Source organism: Aquila chrysaetos, chromosome Z (genome assembly GCF_900496995.4).
Source record: "Aquila chrysaetos chrysaetos chromosome Z, bAquChr1.4, whole genome shotgun sequence".
NCBI lineage: Eukaryota > Metazoa > Chordata > Aves > Accipitriformes > Accipitridae > Aquila > Aquila chrysaetos.
Genome location: NC_044030.1, coordinates 31,670,928 through 31,693,078, shown reverse-complemented (window position 1 = coordinate 31,693,078; position 22,151 = coordinate 31,670,928). Strand labels below are relative to the sequence as shown.

Below are 22,151 nucleotides of genomic sequence, written 5' to 3'. Positions count from 1 at the left end.
AGCTTAGCAGAACTGTAGGAATTCTATGTATGAAGTAGCATGATGAGCTACAACTTCTAAGTGACTGCTCCCAATTTTATTTCTTTGGCATGTGCTGTCTTGCAGACCTCTGTTCTATACCTCCTTGTACCTGTTACCTTCTGTGGAACTGATCTTCCTCTCCCCTCCACTTCAGTCCTACTTCTGTTCCTTTTGTGGTATCTTGTTAAACGAAATCTCCTGTGTGGTAAAACATGGAAATATTCTGCAGATTCCTTGTCTTTGACAGCTCTACTATTTATAAACGTGAAGGTACTTAATTCCTTGTCTTAAATTCTGCCAGTTTTGCTTAGATTTAAGTCTTGCAGCAGAGATTACTTTTCTTCCTTTGTGACAGATAACACTTAAATTCTTCTCTACCTTTGACAAAGTTATAAGCCCTACTTTCCCACGCCTGTGTTCCTGTATTAGATCTTACTTGTACTATATTTTGATTGTACACTACGTGCTTCTGAAGCACTCCTGCACTTCACTTTCTTGGGCTCTTGTGTCCACTTGACTTTATGAATTGTTATGCCTCCATCAGTCAGTTATGTTTGAAGAAGTTTTCTTTTCCTGCTCTTGCAAGTGGCTTCTTCCTTAAAGGCCACTGGAAGTTTAATTACTTTTTTGAATTTCATCTTGTGCCATTTTCCCCTTTTCTGGTGGTCAATTAGGACTGTCTAAAATTGACTTTTCAATATGGGATGGCTTATTTTGTGCCTGCACCTTATTTTAAATTTCTCTTACCTACTAGGTGTCTGGCTTTTTGCTTTGTGTGATTTCCTTTGGTTCCATACTAAGTGTAGCGTGCAAGGAATAAAACAGTAACTGTACATCCAACTGCATCTGCAGAGCTCATCTGGTAGCTTCTGAAGTCTAGGACAGTGAGTTCTTGCTGTCCGAAAAGATGCTGTTTAGTTCCCATGATCTTCTTTACAATTGTTTGTTTAGATTATGGTGACTGCCCAAAATAAGTCTTGCATCTCTCTTATTCTTAGAGTTACGATGCTACTTCTGAGTTCCTAGTTAGTGTTCTGTGTCTGAACAATACGCTTGGCGTGTTAGTTAGAATCCCTTTTTTGACAGAACTTGGAAAGTATGATTGAGATGGAACTTGAGGCTCTTGAGTCCTACACAGAGCCCCATGGCAGGATCATATATGCTTTAAATTTACATGGGACATAAGGAACTGTTAGAATCCTCTAAACTGCTTCAAACCTTATCTGGCATGACTCTTTACTTTGTGGTAGTGTTTGAGCCTCTGTCAGGAATGCGAGTGCTGTTGGAGACATTTTAGTGCATGTCTTGTGGAACATACTAAGTATTAGTCAAAGAAAAGCTTATTACTTTTACATCTTATCTGTATTAATTACAGAACATCACATGTGGATTTTTACTAGAATTGAGTAGCTTGTGAATGTAACTGTTTGATGTGGTTTTGGTTTGTAGCTCTTAATGGGTGGGAGTATTGTAATATCCAAATTAGATCAATGAGCCACAGACCTTCTCCAGCTAATGGGGGATGCAGTACTTCCATGGGCTGTGATGGATTGACAGAGGATTGTCAGACAGTGTAAAGTCCCAAGGTTCATCATGAGGGGATCAGTCCCTCACAGATGTTTTGGACTGGGCTGATTGAATAAGGGTTTATATTTAGGTGACTTGTGCGCATCACCGCTGTTGACAGAGCATGTGAGACTGTCAGATTTTTGTTTAAGCTCTGCACTAACGCAAGCAAATCTTGGTTTTGTAGAGGACTCTCTATCTTCATACAACTTTGTTTTCTTGTGTTACCTAAGTGAATTTGGCCATTGGGTTGGGGAGTGAAAGAAGAGGAGGGAATTCACTGAGTACATAATTATGCTAGTGAGAACCAGTTACTTCAGTACTTATTTTCTTTTGGTATTTAATCAATACTGAAAGAGAAACTCCTTCCACTTGTAATTTGCCAATATTCTTTAGTGGCCCTTAGTTCTGTAATTTCCATTCCTTGATAAGTCTTATGAATATTTTGAATCTTAACTGTATTTAACAGGTCACTGAAATAGCAAAACATGAATTAACGTGAACAATACTTAATGTTATGCAGAACGTAAGGTAGTCTCAGGTTCTTTAACATTTAACGTTCTTAGCATTTAACATTCACTATGCTGCTGAGAGTCCCACCACTGGGCTTGTGCATTCTTAAACTATTTATGCTTTAACCAAGCTGAAGCGTTAATTCTCTTTTTGCATCTACTATAGGACATATCTGTTTGTCATGGTCATTCTCTGCCTTTACAAACTTGTGTTGTGGCTACAGCTGGTACCATCAGGGACATGGGAATACCTCTTCTACTTTTGCATCCTTGACTGCCTTTCCAAAACTCTTCAACAAACATGAGAAGCAGACATTCTGGAAAAACTAAAATGTCTCTTTCTTGTTGTGCATTTTCCTCACCACACTTAAGCATTCATCGTGTTGGAGTCTGTCATCTCATTAGGTAGGCTCTCTCCTTCCTACTTACCATTGCTTTTCTGAATTGTGGAGTTATTTCCTTTTTCTGCAGACAGACTTCTTTTTCACTGAATCCAAACTACAGTGGAAGAGTTACTGTTCGGTAGTTGCTACAAAAAAGTTAATTTTTTCTTCTCTCCCATAGCTGCCTTTATCTTAATTCAAATTTTGGTCTCTTATTTATCCTAATAAGTGATAAAGTCTGAAAACTAAAACACATGTCACAGGCTACTAGGAACAGAAGAGTGAATGAAGGCCATCTTCTTTGTCCCCCAGGCCACCTCACTTGCAGGTGTTGCAGTTGTTTGCAGATTCATGTCAGGCAGAATCAGTTTATAGCTACATGAGAGAGAACACAGACCAACAGGGGTTCAGCCCTCTATTGATACAAACTGACCTAAAAGAAAGTACTAGGGTGTACATGCACTTAAGAGCAGATGCATGTTGCTCTGTGAAGGGGCCTGAATACGGCAGAGCAGCGTCTGCATCAAAGGGAACTTTGTTCCAGCAGATGTACCCGTGTGTGCCTGATAACTCAGTCTGCAGCCATGCGGCCTCAACATACCTCTGTTCAGCTCATCCACCTCTTGCTCGTGATGCTGCTGTGCCCTTGACCAGCTTTTATGCTTATTGAGGTCTGCATCCATGCAGGTTACAGATGCCCTGCCAAAAAACATACATAAATGTTTTAAGTATCTGGTCTTCACTGGTATCGAAAGCAGCATGCTGAACTTATGATCACTTTTGTTTTGCTTTGTCAGAACATTCTCTTTCACTGAAGAGATTATGATCTAGTAATCTAGGGAACAATCAGGTGCCTTTTATTGCTAGCTTTCTTTGTTTCTACGGTAATTTTGTTTCTGGTTTGCTGCATTAATGTTTTATTTCGTGGACCTTTGTGTTGTACTAGGTAGTTGAATGATGAATTCAGTTCTGTGAAGCAAACCCAAGCGGGAACAGATTGATGTGAACTTCAGTGCTGCATTTCGTCCTGGCTTTTAAAAAATAAACTGCAAAAATGGTGGTGGTTTTCTACTCTTGTGAGTGTAGAGATGTCTGGAGGAAGACTGCTTAGTGTTAGAGCATTATTTAACTGAAGATAATGGTTTGTGTGCTCACATTGTAGCTGTGCTGGTCAGTCTGTCATTCTTTATTCTTTCCCATCTTCAGCTGTTAGTAATACAAGGTAACTATGCACTGTTGCAGAATTTTGTGCTGCATGCTAACTAGTTTATTTTGTGAATTTAATTGTTAATATTAATTTAATTGTTTTTAACTTAATTTGCTGGAATGATCTTTTTGTTTAATATTAGTTATGGTCTTTTAAATGCAGCTGTTCTCTGACAAGATTAATAATGCCAACCATATACACAGTGAAAAGTTTTTAATATCTAATTAAAATTTCTGATTTTATTTAGGTATTTATTCTGCAAAATGAGAATTCACATTTTGTTTGCTACATTTCCCACTAGACTTCTCACTAAAAAGCCTTGAAGGAGCCTGGTATCATCAGAAAAGTGACTAAATATTGGTGTCAAAGTACTTTTCTGTTTGGCTTAATTAGAGCCTTAAAAAGCACACCGAGTTTTCCATATGGATCACAAGCCAGAAGTGCTCCATGCAATCTCTTGATTTGTTTGCATGTTCTACTCTTACCACCTCCCGGCAACATCGCTATGTAAATGAAATTTCTGCTGTTAACAATATGAAAGGAAAGACCTTATTCCTGACATTTATTTACAGGGTTGTATCTTGAAATGTGTAGGAATGCTTACCAGTGTGAAGAATATGCATTTTTTTTTTCACCTTCCTGCCATTTAAAGCAATCTCAGTTACCAGTTTGATGTGAAACACTCCACTAAAAACAGAGTATGTTGTGTTCAAGTCTTACTACTGAAGCTCTGAAATCTTCAGAATGAAGTTCAAGGAAGGTCACATGTTGTAGGATACCTATGTTGATTTTGCAGTTTAGCAGCTACATGTTAATTAAGACAGCACAAACATTCTGAAGCTTTTTCAGTTTAACAGGCTTCAAGTTGCTGCTTAACCTCAGTGTTACAGCATTGAAGAGATAATGGTTCTTTGTTCTCAGGCTATCGTATTAGGTGGTTCTTTATCTTGATATCAAAAAAGTTGATATCATTAGAATGATCTGCATGTTTTGTTGCTTGAAGCTGGTGGGTGTAAGCAACAAATAACATTTGACACTTCTCAATCATATAAAGGACTATGTTCATCACTAATTTTAGTAAGAAATGATTATCTGTGAATGTAAAGTTCACTTGCAACAGTGTTACCACTTGAGCTACATGATGAAGTTATGTCCTTCCAAAGGTGCAAAAAATTTTGAAATAGAGTTTAGTTGGCCATTTTTTCTACCTTCTTATGCAAGATTTTTGAAGGCTGAATTTTTTAGTGCTTTGTCTAGTGAAACTCTCAAACTTCCTTGTGGTGATTTCCATTTTTCTCAAGACCTTGGGTCATTATCGTTGTTAGGACAGTGATTACGGCATTTTGCATAAATACTGTTTAATGTCCTTGCTTTCAGAACAGTTGTTCTTGCCTTACCTAAAATCCTCTTCCTAATCCTTGTAAATTCAATAATCTTTTATGAATCTCCCCAGCCTCCTTCATGTTTACTAGCAAGCAGTAAAGAATCAAAGCATAATGTTCTCTTGATGTTTCAGAATTTGAGTGCAGTGTCCTAGGTCTGCTCTTTCAAGCAGTGTCTTGAAACTTGGCAGCGATATAAAAATATTGCTTTGATAGTGCTTCTGCATTCCTTAAACATGCATCATAGTGTTGTGATGATATTTTGATATTTTGGAGATATGCTACTGACTTATTTAAGTTAGGGGTGTCTGAATCAAATTCTATAGGTGACGTTTGTTCTTATTTTGCCAATCAGGAGTGCAGACCTATGTGATTATACTCAGGGGTGTTGGGCTGCACTGCGGGCTCTTCAGTCTTTTTCTTGAGCTTTTTTGTCCTGCTACATAGCAGATAACCCAGAAACAAAGAAATAATAGTGGTCTTAAAATAGTAAATTGTTGGCATAATGTGGGTGATTAGGGAGAGATGAAGGGAATGGAGCTAAATAAAAAAAAAAAATCACTGATAGATTATTTTTCAAAAAGGCTGCTCTTTAAGACTGTGCATAACTACATATGAAAGAGATAAGTAATGATTAAGGGCTTGCTTACTATGGGAGTTTTGGAAGTGAATTTTTGGAGGAAAGATTTAAATGAGGAAAGAGATTCAGGTTCTCTCTATTCATATGGAATCCAGAAATTGGGAAGCATGGCCATCTGGGCCAGAGAGTAACATGCCAGAGTTACATAATTTAAAATGTAATGTTTCAACACATGATCTTTGTTCTAAGCATTATGATGTCCTTCATTAAAGATATTAATGCATCCTCATTAGGCTTTCAAACTGATACCTACAATGAATGAACCTTTATCAGTAAGAGCAGGGTCTAGAGGAATGAGTTAAACATTGAAGGCATCTGTACAAAATCGCCAGAGATGGTTTTGTTGCAACCAATGTAAATGAGTAACTGTTCAAATACAACATCTAGTCTGAAAACTCTAGTCTGAAGCATGAGGTAACAAGCCTCAGCTGGAAGAAATGAAACTTTATTCGTGGTGGTGGGTTTTAGACTTATGGCTTGAATGGTTCCATTTCATAGTATTAACTCCAATGTGTTCTGTTTCAGTTATGCAAAAGGAGACTTGGATATATCATACATCACTTCCAGAATTGCTGGTATGATAGCTATGTCTGTCTTAAGAATAATTTCTGATTGTTCTTAATATATGAAAAAAGTAAATACTTCATCTGGTGTTTGTTGTTCTGTCTTCAGTGATGTCCTTTCCAGCTGAAGGTGTAGAATCTGCCATCAAAAATAACATAGAAGATGTGCGTTTATGTCTGGACTCTAAACATCCTGGCCACTACGCTGTGTACAATCTCTCTCCAAGAACATACAGGCCTTCAAGATTCCATAATAGGGTGTGTATAGTTCTTGTGTATTTCTGTAAAAGGTCTTTCAACACAATGTCTTGGTTATACCTTCAGTTTTTTATTGTGAAATATGTTAAAGTAGGCTGCATAATCAAAAAGATGACAAAAGAGTAAGTATAAACATAAGGTCAAAGAATAACCTATATTGTGCTTGTCTTTCAATCCAAACTTAACTGATTAAAGACTAATCAGTTAAAGACAAAGTATTGTCACACCTGAAAAAACAATTACTGCCTCTTTGGGTGGAAGCAATCAACTTTTATCTGCATCTGGTTCAGTATGAGGTTCAGGCAGAGGCTGTTCAACATGGAAGGCAAAGCTTAATCACACAGGAAACCTTCTGCATGATAATTTGGAGCAGGTACCTCAAGACAAAATCTTCAGCAATGCTTTTGAGCACTAGATTGCTGAAAAGTCCACTGAGGCTGACATAGTGAACATTGTAGATTCCTGCCCACTTTATTGGCTGGGAGTATTTAGAATGTTTCTGCAAAACATTGTCTTCTGTTTAAAAGCAAAAAAAGGCAGCTATTCTACTTGGAAAACAAACTCTTTAAATATATTAGGGAAACTTCCCCTGTCTATCTTTGAAATCTAGATGCACAATGAGCAATACTGACTGACTTAACTTCATTATTCAGTGATGGATGAGAGCAGCCATGGAGGAAGCTAAGGAAGCTTAGTTTTTCCTTAGTGCCTGCAAAAGATGATTATGGCAAGCCTTAAAATTGATCAGAGAAAAGTAGCTTCTGAAATTCTTAATTCTGACACTTTGCTTAGTAGGTGTTTATGAAATTATATATTCTTTCTTTCTTGCTGTATCCTATCTGTATGAAACTTTTACAAATTTCTGTACCCTTGGTTAAAGTTAATGGTAGTTTTGAATTCTTCTCTGCTAGTTTTGAGTTCTACTTGGAATAGGTTGCTCAGATTGTGCATTTTCCATCATTCTGCTGATGATCAGAACATTTTGAGCTTAAAACGTAGCCGAAGGAAAAGAAGGTAATGTTGTATGGTATACATCTTGTAACAAAACTAGTGTTTGAGCAGAAAGTAAATGGTAAATCAGAAAAAAGTCAGTTCTTCTTGCTTTTTTGAATACACCTGCTTTTGTAGATTGTTTTCTAGCTTGTAGGTATAATGCTGCAATATGATTCTTTCACTGCTATTCTAATATTTGAGGTGTACTGAAGCCCACATTGAATCCTGTGGTGAACAGGAATATAAAGGACTGCTTGCCTTAGCTTTTATTTGTTCACTGGTGAGTTTGCATAAGCTTGCACTAACAAAAGAATGTACAATTTAAGTCTTTCAAGTGATGCTTTCTGAAACTGTCCTCTTTTTTAATTAAAATACTAGAATACAGTGAATAGCTGTAGGAGACTTTGTATACCAGACCGTTTCTTTCAGCGTTTTTTCCTGAGCTTCGCACAAAAACAATCTAATTGAGAAATTTTTGTGATACTCAGTCGATTCAGGTAATTCATCTCAGAGTAACCCTTGAACTTTTTTATCTGGGTAAGAAAACATGTTGCTGATAGCAGAATTTGGTCTTCCACATTCAGCAATTGTGGTCCTGGCTAAAAAGAAATAGAAAAATCTTGCTTTATAAGTTGTTTCCTTGGTCACATCTAACAAACATCTAATCTTTAGGTGTTGCATGTGCTCAAGGATCAGGTTTCATATTCTGCATTCTTACTGGACAGCTGATTTTAAGAATATAGACTCTCAGCAGTGAAGCTGATTATTCAGTAATGTTTTGTAGCACTAACTGCAGAAGGAATATTACTTAACTGTAGAGGCTCTTTGAATAAAGGACAAATGTAAAAGCAAACCAAGTCTTCCTGGTTTTTTTTTTTTTTTTTGCTTAACAATATGTGCACAAATAAGTTGAAAGCTGTTTTACTTTGTTCCTTACTCTAAGAAAATTTCAGATAGTAATCTGAGTTGTTACTTCTAGTGAAGCAGACTGCAGACAGGACTGGAGTTTTATTGCACTTCACACCATAAAGTGGTGAGACTACTTTTCTTGAGCATCTTGCATAATTTCTACCTGAAGGTGGCATTAAAGTGTAAAATTGCCTCATATACACAGCTTATGCTGTGCAAATGTATGTGATTACTTAATCTCATTTCTCACCTCTGCTGTCTCTCATTGCAGGTTTCTGAATGTGGCTGGCCAGCAAGACGAGCACCAAATCTTCAGAATCTTTATAGCATATGCAAGAACATGCATTTATGGCTAAAACAAGACCAGAAGAATGTTTGCATTGTGCACTGCCTTGTAAGAAGTTGGTTTAAGTCTGAAGTGCTTTGCTCAATCCAGCTTTAAATTGTGAATAAGGATGCTAGTATCCACTCAGTTTGTGAATATTACTGGCTTGCTTTACTGTGAGGCTTGGGGGCAATTCCATCCTTAGCAAAGTTATTTGCATAAATTTTCTCCTTATGCAAATTAGTAGGGTAATGTAGCCCTTGCTTACTTGCGTGTAGCATGGAAGGCAGTATATAGGAGGGATTAAGGCAAAGTAGCCTTTGGGAGAAAGAATCTGCTCTACTATTTCAGTGTTTGCTCTATTTTTTGTTCATGTTTTCCGAGTGACAGCTGGGTATACACTGCATTTCCTACTACTGTCCATTTAGAATGTAATCTGTATCTGCAGAATTGCAGAAACTGACTATGAGACTTTTGGTGGCACTTGCTTTTGCTGGTGGCAGGTTGCTATGTAACTTTCACTGTTCTCTAATGTATCATTAACCTTGATATAACCCCCCAAAGCAGTAAAACTCTCAAGGAGCCACCTCATGTCCAACGGGGGGGAGGGGGGAGGAATGAATTTAAAGAATAGTTACTATGCTCAAGATTTGAAAACATGAGGTTACTATTATGTTTGTGTAAGAGAATTGCATGCAAAATTTTGACATTCTTTTCCTGCTCAGTAAAAAGATAAACATGACAGTTGTTACAATGTGTATGATGCTGCTGGAAAGCATTCAAAACCAGTCCTTTCATGTGCTATAGTAGTCTATATGGAATATCACCATCAGAATCTAAAGACTTGTTAATCTAGCGAAGTGTACTTCTTTAAACAGTTTTATGAGGAAAAAATCAGTTAATGCCAGCTCCTGAAAACTGATGGGATTTTCAGTGCTGCTGTGAGGTTAGGGATACAATTCTATATTAAAGTGATACTTACAGTATCTTGGTATCACATGATTGATCAAGTAGGTAAGAAGCAGATGTGAAGAATTAGCACCAGTTTTTGTAACATCTTTCCCTTGAAATGTTTCCTTTAAGGTACCTAACTCATTCCTTCAGGTGTGAGGGAAGCTTGTGTATATATGGCTGCATGCCAGATGTGATGTGAAGAGCATATACCAGAACTACTAGAAATGAATGATAGCTGCAATATGTGTCTTGGATTCATCTAGCTGGAAATTTTTGTAGATTTAAAAGCTAGGAAATCTAGGTTAAAAAGAAAGCTTTGTCTGGTAGAGATAGAATTTTTTTTAGTCTAATGCACTTTCTTGGATAACAAAACATAAGAGTTGCTTCTTGTAATGGTGAAACTGCCTCTAAATGGCTGGGATTCAGAACCAGGTAGGGCTTCCTGTTTTTTTGATCTTTACTGGGGAGGTTTGCAATAATGCAGTGAATTGCTAACTTTTTACATTGTAATTTGAGTGATCCAGTTGAGAGCAAGCAGTTGAAAACAAGATTTAAATGGCAGCTCCACGCTTCAGCTACGGTTAAGTCTTTCTGGACTGGCAATGACGGGGATCCGTTTCTAACTGGTATCCTGTTCTGCTGATACTGTAAGACTGTAGCTACATATGCCAGCGGCTGGAGTAGCTCCTTGACATCTGCAGTAACACTTTGTTCTGTGTAATTATTTGGGGCCATGGAGTGATGGTCATCCTTGAAACGTTGCACAGCTTTAAGAACTTAATGGCAAAGAGACTTGCAACTGGCTATGCTGCAGCTCTTTCAGTGTGCTTAAGTGTTCCTTCAGATAGCTTTATTTGACCTGTGTTTAAATGAACCAAGTTAAGCTAATTATGCACACATGAGGAAAAGTTATGTTTTATTTATTTTATGAAGGTTATTTCTTTTCAAAATAGTTTAGGCACAAAACTCCTCTAGTTTTTTGAGACTTTGGGACAAAACTTATGCTCAAAATCTAGCTTTTTCCAATAATTGGGGTTTTTTTTATTGCTGCCTTAATGATTGTTTATGCCTGAGGATTGTTTATTTTGGTAGCCAAGATCATCATCCTTGTAAAACCATACAAGGAAAAATTGAAATTCTTACCATCTCATCGTTGTATGGGAGTGTTTCTTTTGCTCTCATTCTCAACTTATCAAACTTCTTTCTGAAGTGCAAGGTTCTGTCATCAGATTTGTTTACTAATGAATAAGATATTCTTTATTTTGAATGCTGTATTTCTGGTTGTAAAGTAGTCTTTAAAGTCTTGTAAAGTTGTCCTCTGACTTCATGCCATGGTTGCAAAGGGTTTGCTGTGACTCGTTTGCTGACCTCTTTGTACGATGATTTTTCTCCGCTTGGTGTGGTGCTTTAATGTGGAAGTGGCTTTGTAATGCAAGTGTACATAGGTCACTGCTTGTTGTGCTGATCAGTATTGGTTCATTCTTCCCTTGTATTCATTAATGTTTTGTCCTAAGTGTAGGCTCTCAGGGTGGGACCATGTTTTTGTTCCATCTGTGTGAAATTTAACTGAAAGGCAGGGTCCAGCCCACAGAATCATAGACTAGTTCAGTGACTTCTGGAAATCATTGGGCTTGCTAGTTACACCAGCAGTAATAATATTGATCTGTTGAACTGCTCTTTAAAGATCTCGCTGTTATGGAGCTGGCAGACCTTCTTTTCATTGATCTAAGTAATGGTAAGAATAGAAGCCTGGCTTTGAAGGAAATGCCTGTTAAAACAGGTTGAGGAAAAACATTTCCTTCTTCCTCACTTCCACACTCATGCCAAATGACTACAAAAAAATCTGTTCCATGTTGTTAGTAAAAAAAACTTGAGAGGTTCTGTTCTGTCAACCATTACCTCTTCCGAATCTTCAGTCTTCTATAGTGTAGGGATGAGTATGGGATGTGTGTAGCTGTGGTCCCTGCGGAAAGAGGTTCATTGTTTTAATTTCCTTCTCTTAGTTTAATAGCTTGGCACAAATCTCGGGCAGTCTTAGTCAGAAGACTAAAGTGTTTAGTGTGGCTTAGTTGTTCTGAATCTTAGGACTTCTCTTGTAGCAGAAGTCCAGCCAAAAATAGCACTGAACTGGTGTTTCAGGTAGCAGCCAGGAAACAAACTTAAAAATGGATATTAGAGACAGTAAGGTAATAAATGTCAATTGAAAATTTCAAACAGTGTTAAAGTAAAGCAATTACATTTGAGCAAGCAGGTAATATGTAGTATCTTTTGTATTGTGTGAAAATTGAATGAAAACATTTCACATTCAGATACAAACTTCAAATCTAGTGATTGCACTAGACCTAGGATTTCATTAACATTAAATAAGGAGATAGCATATTCTTCAGTAACTTCTGTAATGCTTTTTCCACTAGGTTTAATAACAAAGTTACACTTTTTCTTGTAGGATGGAAGAGCAGCGTCTGCTGTTGTAGTTTGTTCTTTTCTGTGTTTCTGTCGTCTCTTCACTACTGCTGAAGCTGCAGTTTATATGTTCAGTATGAAACGCTGTCCTCCTGGCATTTGGCCTTCTCATAAAAGGTACAGTATCAGTCTGTAGGGTACTGTTGAAGCAAGTAGTTTATGCAGTTATGAATATGCTACTATTTTTACAGGATGCTTTTTAGGAGGATAAACTATTTCAATAGTGTCTGTGTTCAAACAGCAAAATACTTGGAAAAATAGATGTATCATGAGTAGAGAAAGTAGTTCTGAATTCTGTGAGCCCTTAAGTTACTCATGATGTTCTTCTCAAAGTGAGTTGAATATGACCTGTAGTGAAGAAATGTTAGGAATGAAAACAAGGGTATGCAGTGCTTTTGAATGCTCTTAAGTATAAAATCCTCTTCCACATGTGTAAGACTTATTCCATATTTTAAAAGTTTATTACAATGGGCTTCATTCACTATGTCAGAACACTGCAAGTTCTGTGGAAAGACCAGTAATGATTTCTGTCAATCTTTTCTGTTTAGGTAAGAATGCCTTCTCCTTTTTAAAGGAGTGCATGCAGAGGTGACCTTCATATACTTTGACAAATGTTTTAAACTGAATATTTGATTTAATTTGATAGATCTTATAACAATGAAGCCTCAGTAGCAAGTGACACTGGTAGTGAGGGTGTTTCCTACAAAAAGGATTAGATATAGAAAGGTGAGAAGTAAGGAGTAGTTAAGTATAAATGATGGATTATGCTGTAGTACAGATTTATTTTGAGTATATTTAATGAGTCCTCTAAATATAACTTTTATTAATGAGGATAAACTTAAAGCCTTTGAGTTACTAGCTCCAGAACTGCTGTGCAACTTTTATCCATTAAGTGTAAGATACAAAATAAATAGTTCTCCTAGTTTGGCATTTTAAGGCCTTTGGAAAGAGTGGCTAGTTTGTTCTACAAGTTAATGTATGTAAAGCTACCGACCTAAGGCAATGTCTGGAGCTGTCTGGAAGGTGGGACACAGGTGCAGATAAGTTCATATGCAGCGCTGTATTCAATTTTCTGGGCAGTATATTTTTCTGTTGTGATGCAGCCATCAGGCTTTCGCACAGAAACTGTATTGCTGTCCTTAAACTGAGAGGCTGGCTAGGGATTGTAAATATTTCTCCATGTTTCTATTTAATTTTCCTTTTTTGTGAAATTCTATCGGATTTGAAAATCCGTTTACTGGAAGTGCTGCTAAGTGTTCCCAGTGTTTTATTGTTAGCGTTTGTCACTGCTCAGTGGCTGGATATGAACAGAAGTAACTCACCTACCTGTTAACCCATTTTTAGAATTTGGTTCTCTGGCTAAATGAGTACCGTTTGGTTTTGGCAGATACATTGAATACATGTGTGACATGATGGCTGAAGAACCCATTATTCCTCACAGCAAGCCCATCCTTGTCAGATCAATCGTCATGACTCCTGTTCCTCTTTTCAGTAAGCAGCGTAATGGCTGCAGGCCTTTTTGTGAAGTTTATGTGGGAGATGAGAGAGTAACCACTACTTCCCAAGAATATGACAAAATGAAGTAAGTACAGGTTATGATTTGCTCTGAAACAGCGCATTATTTTTTTCTGTACTAACTTAAATATGAAGTCCTTAAGGTGGGGAGAAAGCATGATTTTGCATGTGCCAGTTGAGCAGAAAGCTTCTTTAATGTACAGAACAGCTCCTCTATCCCCTTTTAACTGATCTTGGAAGGTAAATCATGGGGAAAAGACAACATGGTTATAATGGCAGCTTGGATCTGTTCCTGCAGAAAGTGGGGATGATGGTGAGGTGGCACAGTGGCCACTGGGAGGCAGAGGTGAGCAAGACCCTCTTTCTTCTCACTCGGTGTGGTGTAAACTGGGAAGATTGATTCCTTGTGTACATGTACTGAACTGAACATCATGTCTCAGTCACAGAAACAGTAAGGATCCCACAGGCATGGTAACTGTAAAGGGAGTGCTTATTAGCCCCTCTACGGCTCTGGTGTCTGCTGTTGTAATACAGCACAGGAATTGGAAATGGTACTAGCAATGCTAGGTGTAGATAGTTGCAGACAGAGGAAAGATGAGAGAATACTGAAGTCCTCCTAGCTTTCCTATAAACTCAAGCCCTGTAAGGAGTTTAATGACTTTGAAGAGAGCAGGAAGAGAAACAGCTGGGGGGTGTTATAATAACATTTTCCTTTTTTTTTTTTTCTCTACCACTGTCCCTCAGTGGGAGTCCTAACATACCACAGCAGTGCAGCTACAGTATCTTTCTGCACCTTTCTTTGGAACAGCTTTCTTCATAATATCCTGTCTCTTGCATTTCCCAGCAGCAACTTGAAGACATGTTTCTCCCGTATTTAATTTGAGAACTATGGGTCTAAATATGTCTGTTGCTCTGCTGTAGGCAACTGTTAATCTTGTTATTTTTAGAGCAGCTTTTAAGTTTTGATCATTCAGAGCAAATTCCTTCTCTCTAAGTAAGAACTTGAAGCAGATTTTTATGGGTTGATATTGAAGGCCTTGGAGAAACCCAACTAAACATAAGGTAATAAGCTTGCCTTTTTTTTTTTTTTTTTTAGATTAAATTAACTGTGGTTATATTTTTTCTTCAGGGAGTTTAAAATTGAAGATGGGAAAGCAGTAATTCCACTAGGTATAACAGTCCAGGGAGATGTTCTCATTGTGATCTATCATGCCAGGTCAACACTAGGAGGCAGACTACAAGCCAAGGTAATGATAAATTTAAGAGCCTACATGGAGGATTTGCTTTTTCTTGTTGCGTTTTGAATCATACTTGTGTTTGTGATCTCAGTAAGTACGTGGGTTTATTTGCTATTCTTTGTTCAAAGAAATGTGTGAGTTTTTCATGTACTTGGGAATTCAGCCTTTTCAAGCCTAATAAGTATATCCATTCTTAATGCTCTGCATGTAGATGCTTTGGTAAGCATTTCTGGAAATTACTTTAGTAGTGAGTTATTATATTTGCATGGAAAGCCTCTAGCCAGTTTTTTGAGGCAGTGATTATTATCTGTTAAGTTGCACAATAAGCCAGAAATTTTTAATTCCATACACACAAATTGCAACCAAAGGAAAAATACACTCAATAGAAAAGTGGAATTCCAGGGGACTGCGTTTACAAAACAGGCTAGAAAAATCCATGTGGTTTTGTACCCTGTTTCTAGAGCTAGGTAGAGTTTTTATAGCTGATTTTCTTATGGGTCTTTGTTCTCCGAGGGAGAATGCATGTTTCCTTTTTTAATTCACCTATGCATGCAAATGTATTGCAAGATCACAGAAAACTTGCTGATGAAGACTATCTTCAAATTTCTAAAAAAGAAGCTTTTTTCTTTTTACTCCCGATGAGTAACCCTAATTAAACTTGGAGGTCCGTGTAAAAGGTAGGAAGGGATAGTGCAAAGTTTAGGATAACTTGGAGCATTGTGAAAGTTGATCCAGATATTCTTCAGACAGTTTCCATACATTTGGGGCAAACAAGCATATTCATATGTATCTACTATTACTGAAACAAATGGTTTTCCCTATGTTTTTTCTACTTTGTATGTATAAAGATGAGTATCAAATCTTGTCATGTTGCAGAGGCTCAAGACTTTCTTAGTGTCCCCAGGGTGCTATGGGCCAGATCTTCCAGAATACCCTAAAACTGAAAGCTCAGTGAAATGATTCTATAATGCACAAAAATAACTAGTGTATGGTTCAAGGTCATCAGTGAAGAAGGCATACAACTGGGGAAAATTCAGCCAAGGTTAGCTTATACTCTTTGTGCAATCTCCATTTCACTGATGATAGGGTTTCTTTGATATGGTTTCTCTGGGATTTATTCACTAATTGGAAAAGGTGAGAATTTTCTCATCCATCTGCTATGACGTGATACATCAAGAGTGTGATGATCCTGGTTTGGAGCTTTAATGGAAATACATTCCATGTGTCCTTAGTTTTATGCACGCTAAATTGCCCCCGAAGCTCTCTGCAGAACTCTAACGGAGATCAACTACCATGTTTCAATATTGCTGTAAAGTGCCTAGAGCTGGGCATTGTGAATGTCTCCCACTTGCTCACAGTTAATTTGAGAGGATTTAGTTTATCTTCTAGGAAATGCCTTGCATAGCAAGGGATTAAGAAAACTGATTTAATAGGGTGTTCAGGTTTTCGTGTGTAGTTCAGACTGGAGATGGATGGATCAGAGAAACTCTCTCCAGTATGTCCATGTCCCTCTTGTACTGAGGAGCCCAGCACTGGATACAGGACGTCAAATGCAGCCTCAGCAGTGCTGGATAGAGGGGAAAGATCACCTCCCTCAACCTGCTGGCAGTGCTTTGCGTGTTACTTGACTTCTGCTTATGATGTTCAATAAATGCTTATTTACAAGGAAAGCTTTCATAATTGAATTTTATTATATCATATTTACTGGACTATTACTGTATGACTTGCTTTGTAAGGACTCACAAGACTATTCCACGTGTGTTGTAACTAAAGCCAGGGAACAAATACATTGTGGATTTACCAGTTTGCTGTAATTTGGATTTGTGCAAGACCAGGAGCTACATGAATCTCACTATAGTAGCATTTTCTGGACTCTCACATGCTGATCAGGCATGGGAAGTAGTTTTTCGGTCAGCAGAAGAAAGAGTTGGGAAAGTTGAACAGTTATAATGAATCAGTTTGGAAAAGCCCTATAATTCTGTCTGGGATGCATGGTTGACTTGAAGTTGCACAGGAAAAAGAAGTCTTTACATGTCTTATAAAGTGTCCTTTTAAATGTGCTACATTTAAAACTGTTCTGAATGGACTCCTTTATATGTGGCATCTCTTAGTGTATTGCACAATGAGTTTTTCTGAGTGTATGTTACTCAGAAAAGTAATCAAGGTCATGCAGTTTCAGCATCTATAACAGGGTCTGGAAATATGTAACGAACTGGTAGTCTGAGATTAATGATGAGACATATGTGGTTCAAGGTCTTTTGGTTCGTTTCTGGTAGTAATAGATTTATCTGCATTCAGTCTTTAAACTGCATTTAAATCTCTCATGATAAAGTATACATGGAGTTAAACTGAAACGGTAGCAAAACAAGCACTTTAAAATATTTCAATGCTGCAAATACTTTGCGTTATATTAAAGGCAGAACACTGTGCATACTGTTCATGTGGATTTATGCAGTTATCCTGTATTTCTTGTTTTCAACAGATGGCTTCAATGAAGATGTTTCAGATTCAGTTCCATACAGGTTTTGTGCCCCGAAATGCCACCACAGTGAAATTTGCCAAGTATGTTGACACCCTTTTGTAGGAGACTTGAAGAAGTTTTCTTTGAAACTGTTTAACCTGCCAAACAAACATATGGTGGGGGGAGGAAATATAGTCAGTGTAGGAAGTAGCTGACTTTGATTGCTCTAAGATTCTTTTGTTTTCTCACCTCAAGGAAACTGAAGGTTTTGTTCATGACACAAAAAAAATTTCAGTACCAAAATACCACCTGTTTAAAATATATGGAAAAAAATAAACAAATACAGCATGTTTTAAGCCTTATACTAATTGTTTTAAAGTTTGTCTTGGACTGCAGTGAATCTAATCTAGTTAGCCATCAGTATCAAGAATCTACTTGTATGCATCTTTGCAGGTATGATCTGGATGCCTGTGACATACAGGAAAAATATCCTGATTTATTTCAAGTCAATCTGGAAGTAGAGGTGGAGCCCAGAGACAGACCTAGCTGTGAACAGCCACCGTGGGATAACATGAATATAAAGGGACTGAATCCCAAGATCCTATTCTCCACCCGTGAGGAACAACAAGAGATTTTATCAAAATTTGGTAATGAATCTACTAAAAAACGAGAAAACGTGATAACATTTCTAATGTACTTAGTGTTTGAGGCTTTTGTTTAATTTCTGACGTTCCTTTAAGCGAAAAAAAATTAAAAGGTGTTTTTTGTAAATATCACTTAAAAATTTGCATTTTATGAAGGAGTATAAATTATCCTTCAATAATGGATTATAATTATCCTTGTCTTACATTTGCTTGCTTTAAAGCTAGGAATATGCTCTTTGCATGGATTTTAGCAAACAGGATTGTGACAGCCAGGATTTGTAGGCAAAATGTCTTGAAAGAACTATATTTGGCTAAACTGGCACCATTATCACTTCACTTAAAATCATCTGAGCATTCCTCACAAATGGTCTTAACTAAAAATGGTTTAATTGAGGTCCTTTTTATATATAGCCAAGTAATGTTGTAATTCAATTTCTCAACTTTTCCTAATGTGATCCAGCAGACATTTAATTTTTTTAATACTATGTATTCTGTGCTTCATCTGTAGATGCCTGCATTAATTCCAGTTAATGCTATTCAGTATCTTCTTCTCCTGGTATCAGTAATTAGCTTTGACATTTTCATTAAGGCTCTTAAGCCTTCTCTGTGCTTCCAGAATAAAAAGCATGATGGAGATTATTGTGGTGGTTTTAGTACACCATACATGAGATCTCACTTTCTGCTCTTGATATGGTACATCTTAATTACATTTTTTTTTTTTTGATACAAGGTAGTTGCTGCTGTCTTTTTTTTTTTTTTTTAAAGCAGAGTATGTTTACTTTGTATTATGATTTTGGTCATTTTCTATTTAACTTAGTTTATACAGATTTGAAAAATCTTACTGTGAACACAAGTCTTAGCTCACTAAAGTTAAGGTGTTTCATTGATAATAAGGATCTGTAAAAATTACTCTATTTTTTTAAGTCACTTGCATTTTCTGATTAATAAATGAAATGTAAGAGTTTCAAGTTCCATTGAAAATGTTTCTTAAAGCTGGTGGGAAGGGAATAGGGTAAGAGGAAGTGCTGTGAACTGATGTTATAAAACTTGCCTAATTAAAATTGAATTTTCAGTATTTCATTAATCACAATCTTCATGTATGTTTTCTGAGACTATTTTTTCAGCATCTCTGTAAGCTACAACTGAGTACATGGAAGGAGGGTGAAAAAGTGCTCTGCCAGTTTGGTATTTAGATTTAGACAAGTAGCTTTCTCCCAAGCATTCATCCCATTCTTTTCAAACAGTGGATGGACACTTAATAATTTAGGGGGTTGTCTTATTTGCCTTGAGGAAGCCTCCTGTTTGAGAGATGATACAGCAGTAGGTAACTCAGCCAAACTCAGTCTTACACAAGAGTCACTTGATTTCTGATCCTAGTAAAATAAGAAATATAAGAAGTAGTTAATCGCAGCACACAGTGTATTACTTAACTCCTTTGAGATGTTTAACAACTCCATGTTCTTCTCCGGCTTTATACTCTGGGTTTTTTCTGTAGTTGCATTTGCTATTTTCTGATGTTCTGTTCCTTATTGCAGCTGTTGTTTGTAGCTCTTGCGTATTTTAGGGGATGGTTGGTACAAGTGAGGTGTTAATTACATTTTCCTACAAATGTAAATAGAATTTTTGAGTGTTTTGCTGTGAGTCTGATTTAATTTAATGTTATAGTTGAAGATAGGGTCTTACCAGCTTTTGCAGTTGAAACAAAGTTAATAATGCTAATTTCAAATGGGGGGGTGAGGATGGGAATTTGCCTTTGTACAGTAATAGGTACTTAGATACAGTTGTCTTGCTATAGCAGTCAGTCTGCAAGTCAAATACCAGCTGCTCTGACCAGGATTGAGTTTTAGAAGTTTCTCTCTAAGGGTTCTGGCTTAAAATCCGTTTTATAGGGAAACCAGAGCTGCCTAGACAACCAGGTTCAACTGCACAATATGAAGCAGAAGCATCCCAGCTGGAGCAGTCTTCAGAAAGTGTACCTACTGATACAGAATCCCCACACAGCAGTAGTACTGATGCAAATAACTTCTTTCATTCTCTGGACTGGAAAGGTACAGGTTTTCTTCTGAAGTAACTATTTGTTGTATGTTTGTTGCCTTACACACCTTCCAATGAGTGCTTAAGCCTTCTTATGCAGCAAAAGTCACTATTTCACCAGACTATGAGAAAAAACTATTTAAAGAATGAGCTTTGCAGGTTAATGAGTGGTCATTCTGCTTCATTTGGATAAGCACCAAGTAATGGTTTTTTGTATTGTGTGTAACTTAAATGCTGAGCTAAATTTTTCTCTTTCTGAAAAAATCTTAACCTTAAAGATCTGCAAGGAAGCCTTTGCATTCCCACAGCCCCACTTAGGCTGGCTGAGGAACAGAGGAAACAAAGTAGACTAGCCAGTGGGGTCCAGATCAGTACATATGGACTGAGAAAATCTAACTTTATAGTGCGTAAGTCATTTTTTTGGGTTCTCCTTTGTTGGCAAAAATGTCAGTAACTGCTTATGCTGTCATTGAATGCTGTCATCAAGTGGAGTGACAGTTACTGAGTGATCCTCTAAGTCATAAGTGGTATGATGTCCTGAGGTGAATGTCCAAGTCAGTCTCATTTTGGAAAAATTCATAATACCTGCCCTTGCAGAGTGGCAAGTGGGGTAGTGAACTGTCCCTTTGCCTGCCCTGTACAAAGAGGTTGTAGGCAACAGTTAGTAGTTGTTTTTTTCATCAGTTCTTTTGTGAGCTTTGATTAATTAAGGATTGATTTCATATGATCTCACCATATAAGTCTGTCTTATCCTAGTTGGCAGAAGAATCCTGGTAATCTAAAGCTGTTATTTCTTTTTATTCAAGAAGGAAAAAGTCCAGAAAGTGGAATAGACGACAGTTCATCTAAAAATGATCGTGTTCAACTATCTGATGACAGGGAGGAGAGTGATCCATCAGATGAGGAATTCCCTACATTTCCAGGTGAAGAAAGTGCAGTAATTGTTGATGAAAAAGACTCTATTCCTCCAGAAGGAGAGTTGCTTTTTGAAGCCAATTTTGAAGCTCCATCTGCACTGCTACAAAAATCTCTTCCTGAAGAGAATGTAGACTTACTGGGACTAGACTCTGATATTTCACCAGAACAGAAACAACCTATCTCAGAAATAAACTCTTCATCAAGTAATGCAGACTTGTTGAACAATCTATTTGTGGGTAATGCATCACAGATTTCAGAAGAGCCCACTGGAGATCTTCTTGGACAAGGAGCAGATTTCTTTTTCAGCAGTCAGTGTCCAGCTGCTACTCAGGGTATATCTTCAACAGCAGTCATGTCTTCAGGTATGTAAATTTAACATCAGTACTCTTTGGCTGGCCTGCAGATGAAAACTGCTGCTTGCATTGTGCTTCTGAGCACCATGTTTTGATCTGTACACTGAAGACGTATTGGTGTATAGCAAGAATCTGCATAGAATATGTGTTTTTACTGCATGAAAGAGAGAAATTGCTGTATATTATCCAGGTATTTTGTTATGTTGCCAATATCCTATTAGCTTTAAACGATGTAAACAGAAAAGTATCAAATTTTTAATTTAAAGTAGGTTCAGTATTCTTGAAGAATCCATAGCTTTCCCCTACAAATGTTACATGCTAGATCATTTTCTAAAACCATGTGTAAATAACTTACTACAGTTCTATGCCTTAGCAAGATAACTTACTGCTTTCTTGCACTTTACGTAAAGCAATAGCATTAGATGTGGTACAGAGCTGTGCTGCTTAGGTCAAACATCTGTGTGGGATTTTTGAGTGTTAATCATGTAAGACTGCTAGGCAACTGGTAATCCTGTAGATTACTGTTCAAACAAGAAGGATAACGGCACTGCTAAAAGATGTTTTCTTGCTGGTTTTACTGATGTTGTTGGCAGGTCTGTACACTGAAGGAGAATGTTATACTGCCATCTACTTGGTATTTAAAACAAGGCGTTTTAGTTTAGAGGTTCTGTTCCTCTTACCAATGGACAGTTAGCTCTGTCACATGACTACACTTTTGGGAATAGCAATTCTCTGCCTGAAGTTAACAGTAAGATTTTTGGGAATATTAGTCAAATAATCTGGGAAACTGTTACAAGGTTTAGCTTATTTGC

General features: G+C 37.2%; 1 protein-coding gene across 5 annotated transcripts in view; it reads left to right on the top strand.

Annotated features, from left to right (window-relative positions):
* Positions 1-22,151, top strand: part of GAK (cyclin G associated kinase) — an 80,402-nt gene that overhangs the window by 40,064 nt on the left and 18,187 nt on the right. For 4 of the 5 annotated variants that reach the window (XM_030004735.2, XM_041120824.1, XM_030004732.2 and 1 more), the window contains 10 exons: positions 6,237-6,286; positions 6,384-6,532; positions 8,706-8,828; positions 12,160-12,293; positions 13,564-13,758; positions 14,821-14,938; positions 17,412-17,491; positions 17,844-18,037; positions 19,924-20,082; positions 20,875-21,348. In XM_030004735.2, coding sequence (XP_029860595.1) covers positions 6,237-6,286; positions 6,384-6,532; positions 8,706-8,828; positions 12,160-12,293; positions 13,564-13,758; positions 14,821-14,938; positions 17,412-17,491; positions 17,844-18,037; positions 19,924-20,082; positions 20,875-21,348 — 1,676 coding nt within the window. The remainder of the gene's footprint in view (positions 1-6,236; positions 6,287-6,383; positions 6,533-8,705; positions 8,829-12,159; positions 12,294-13,563; positions 13,759-14,820; positions 14,939-17,411; positions 17,492-17,843; positions 18,038-19,923; positions 20,083-20,874; positions 21,349-22,151) is intronic. The other variant, XM_030004733.2, reaches the window with a different exon arrangement.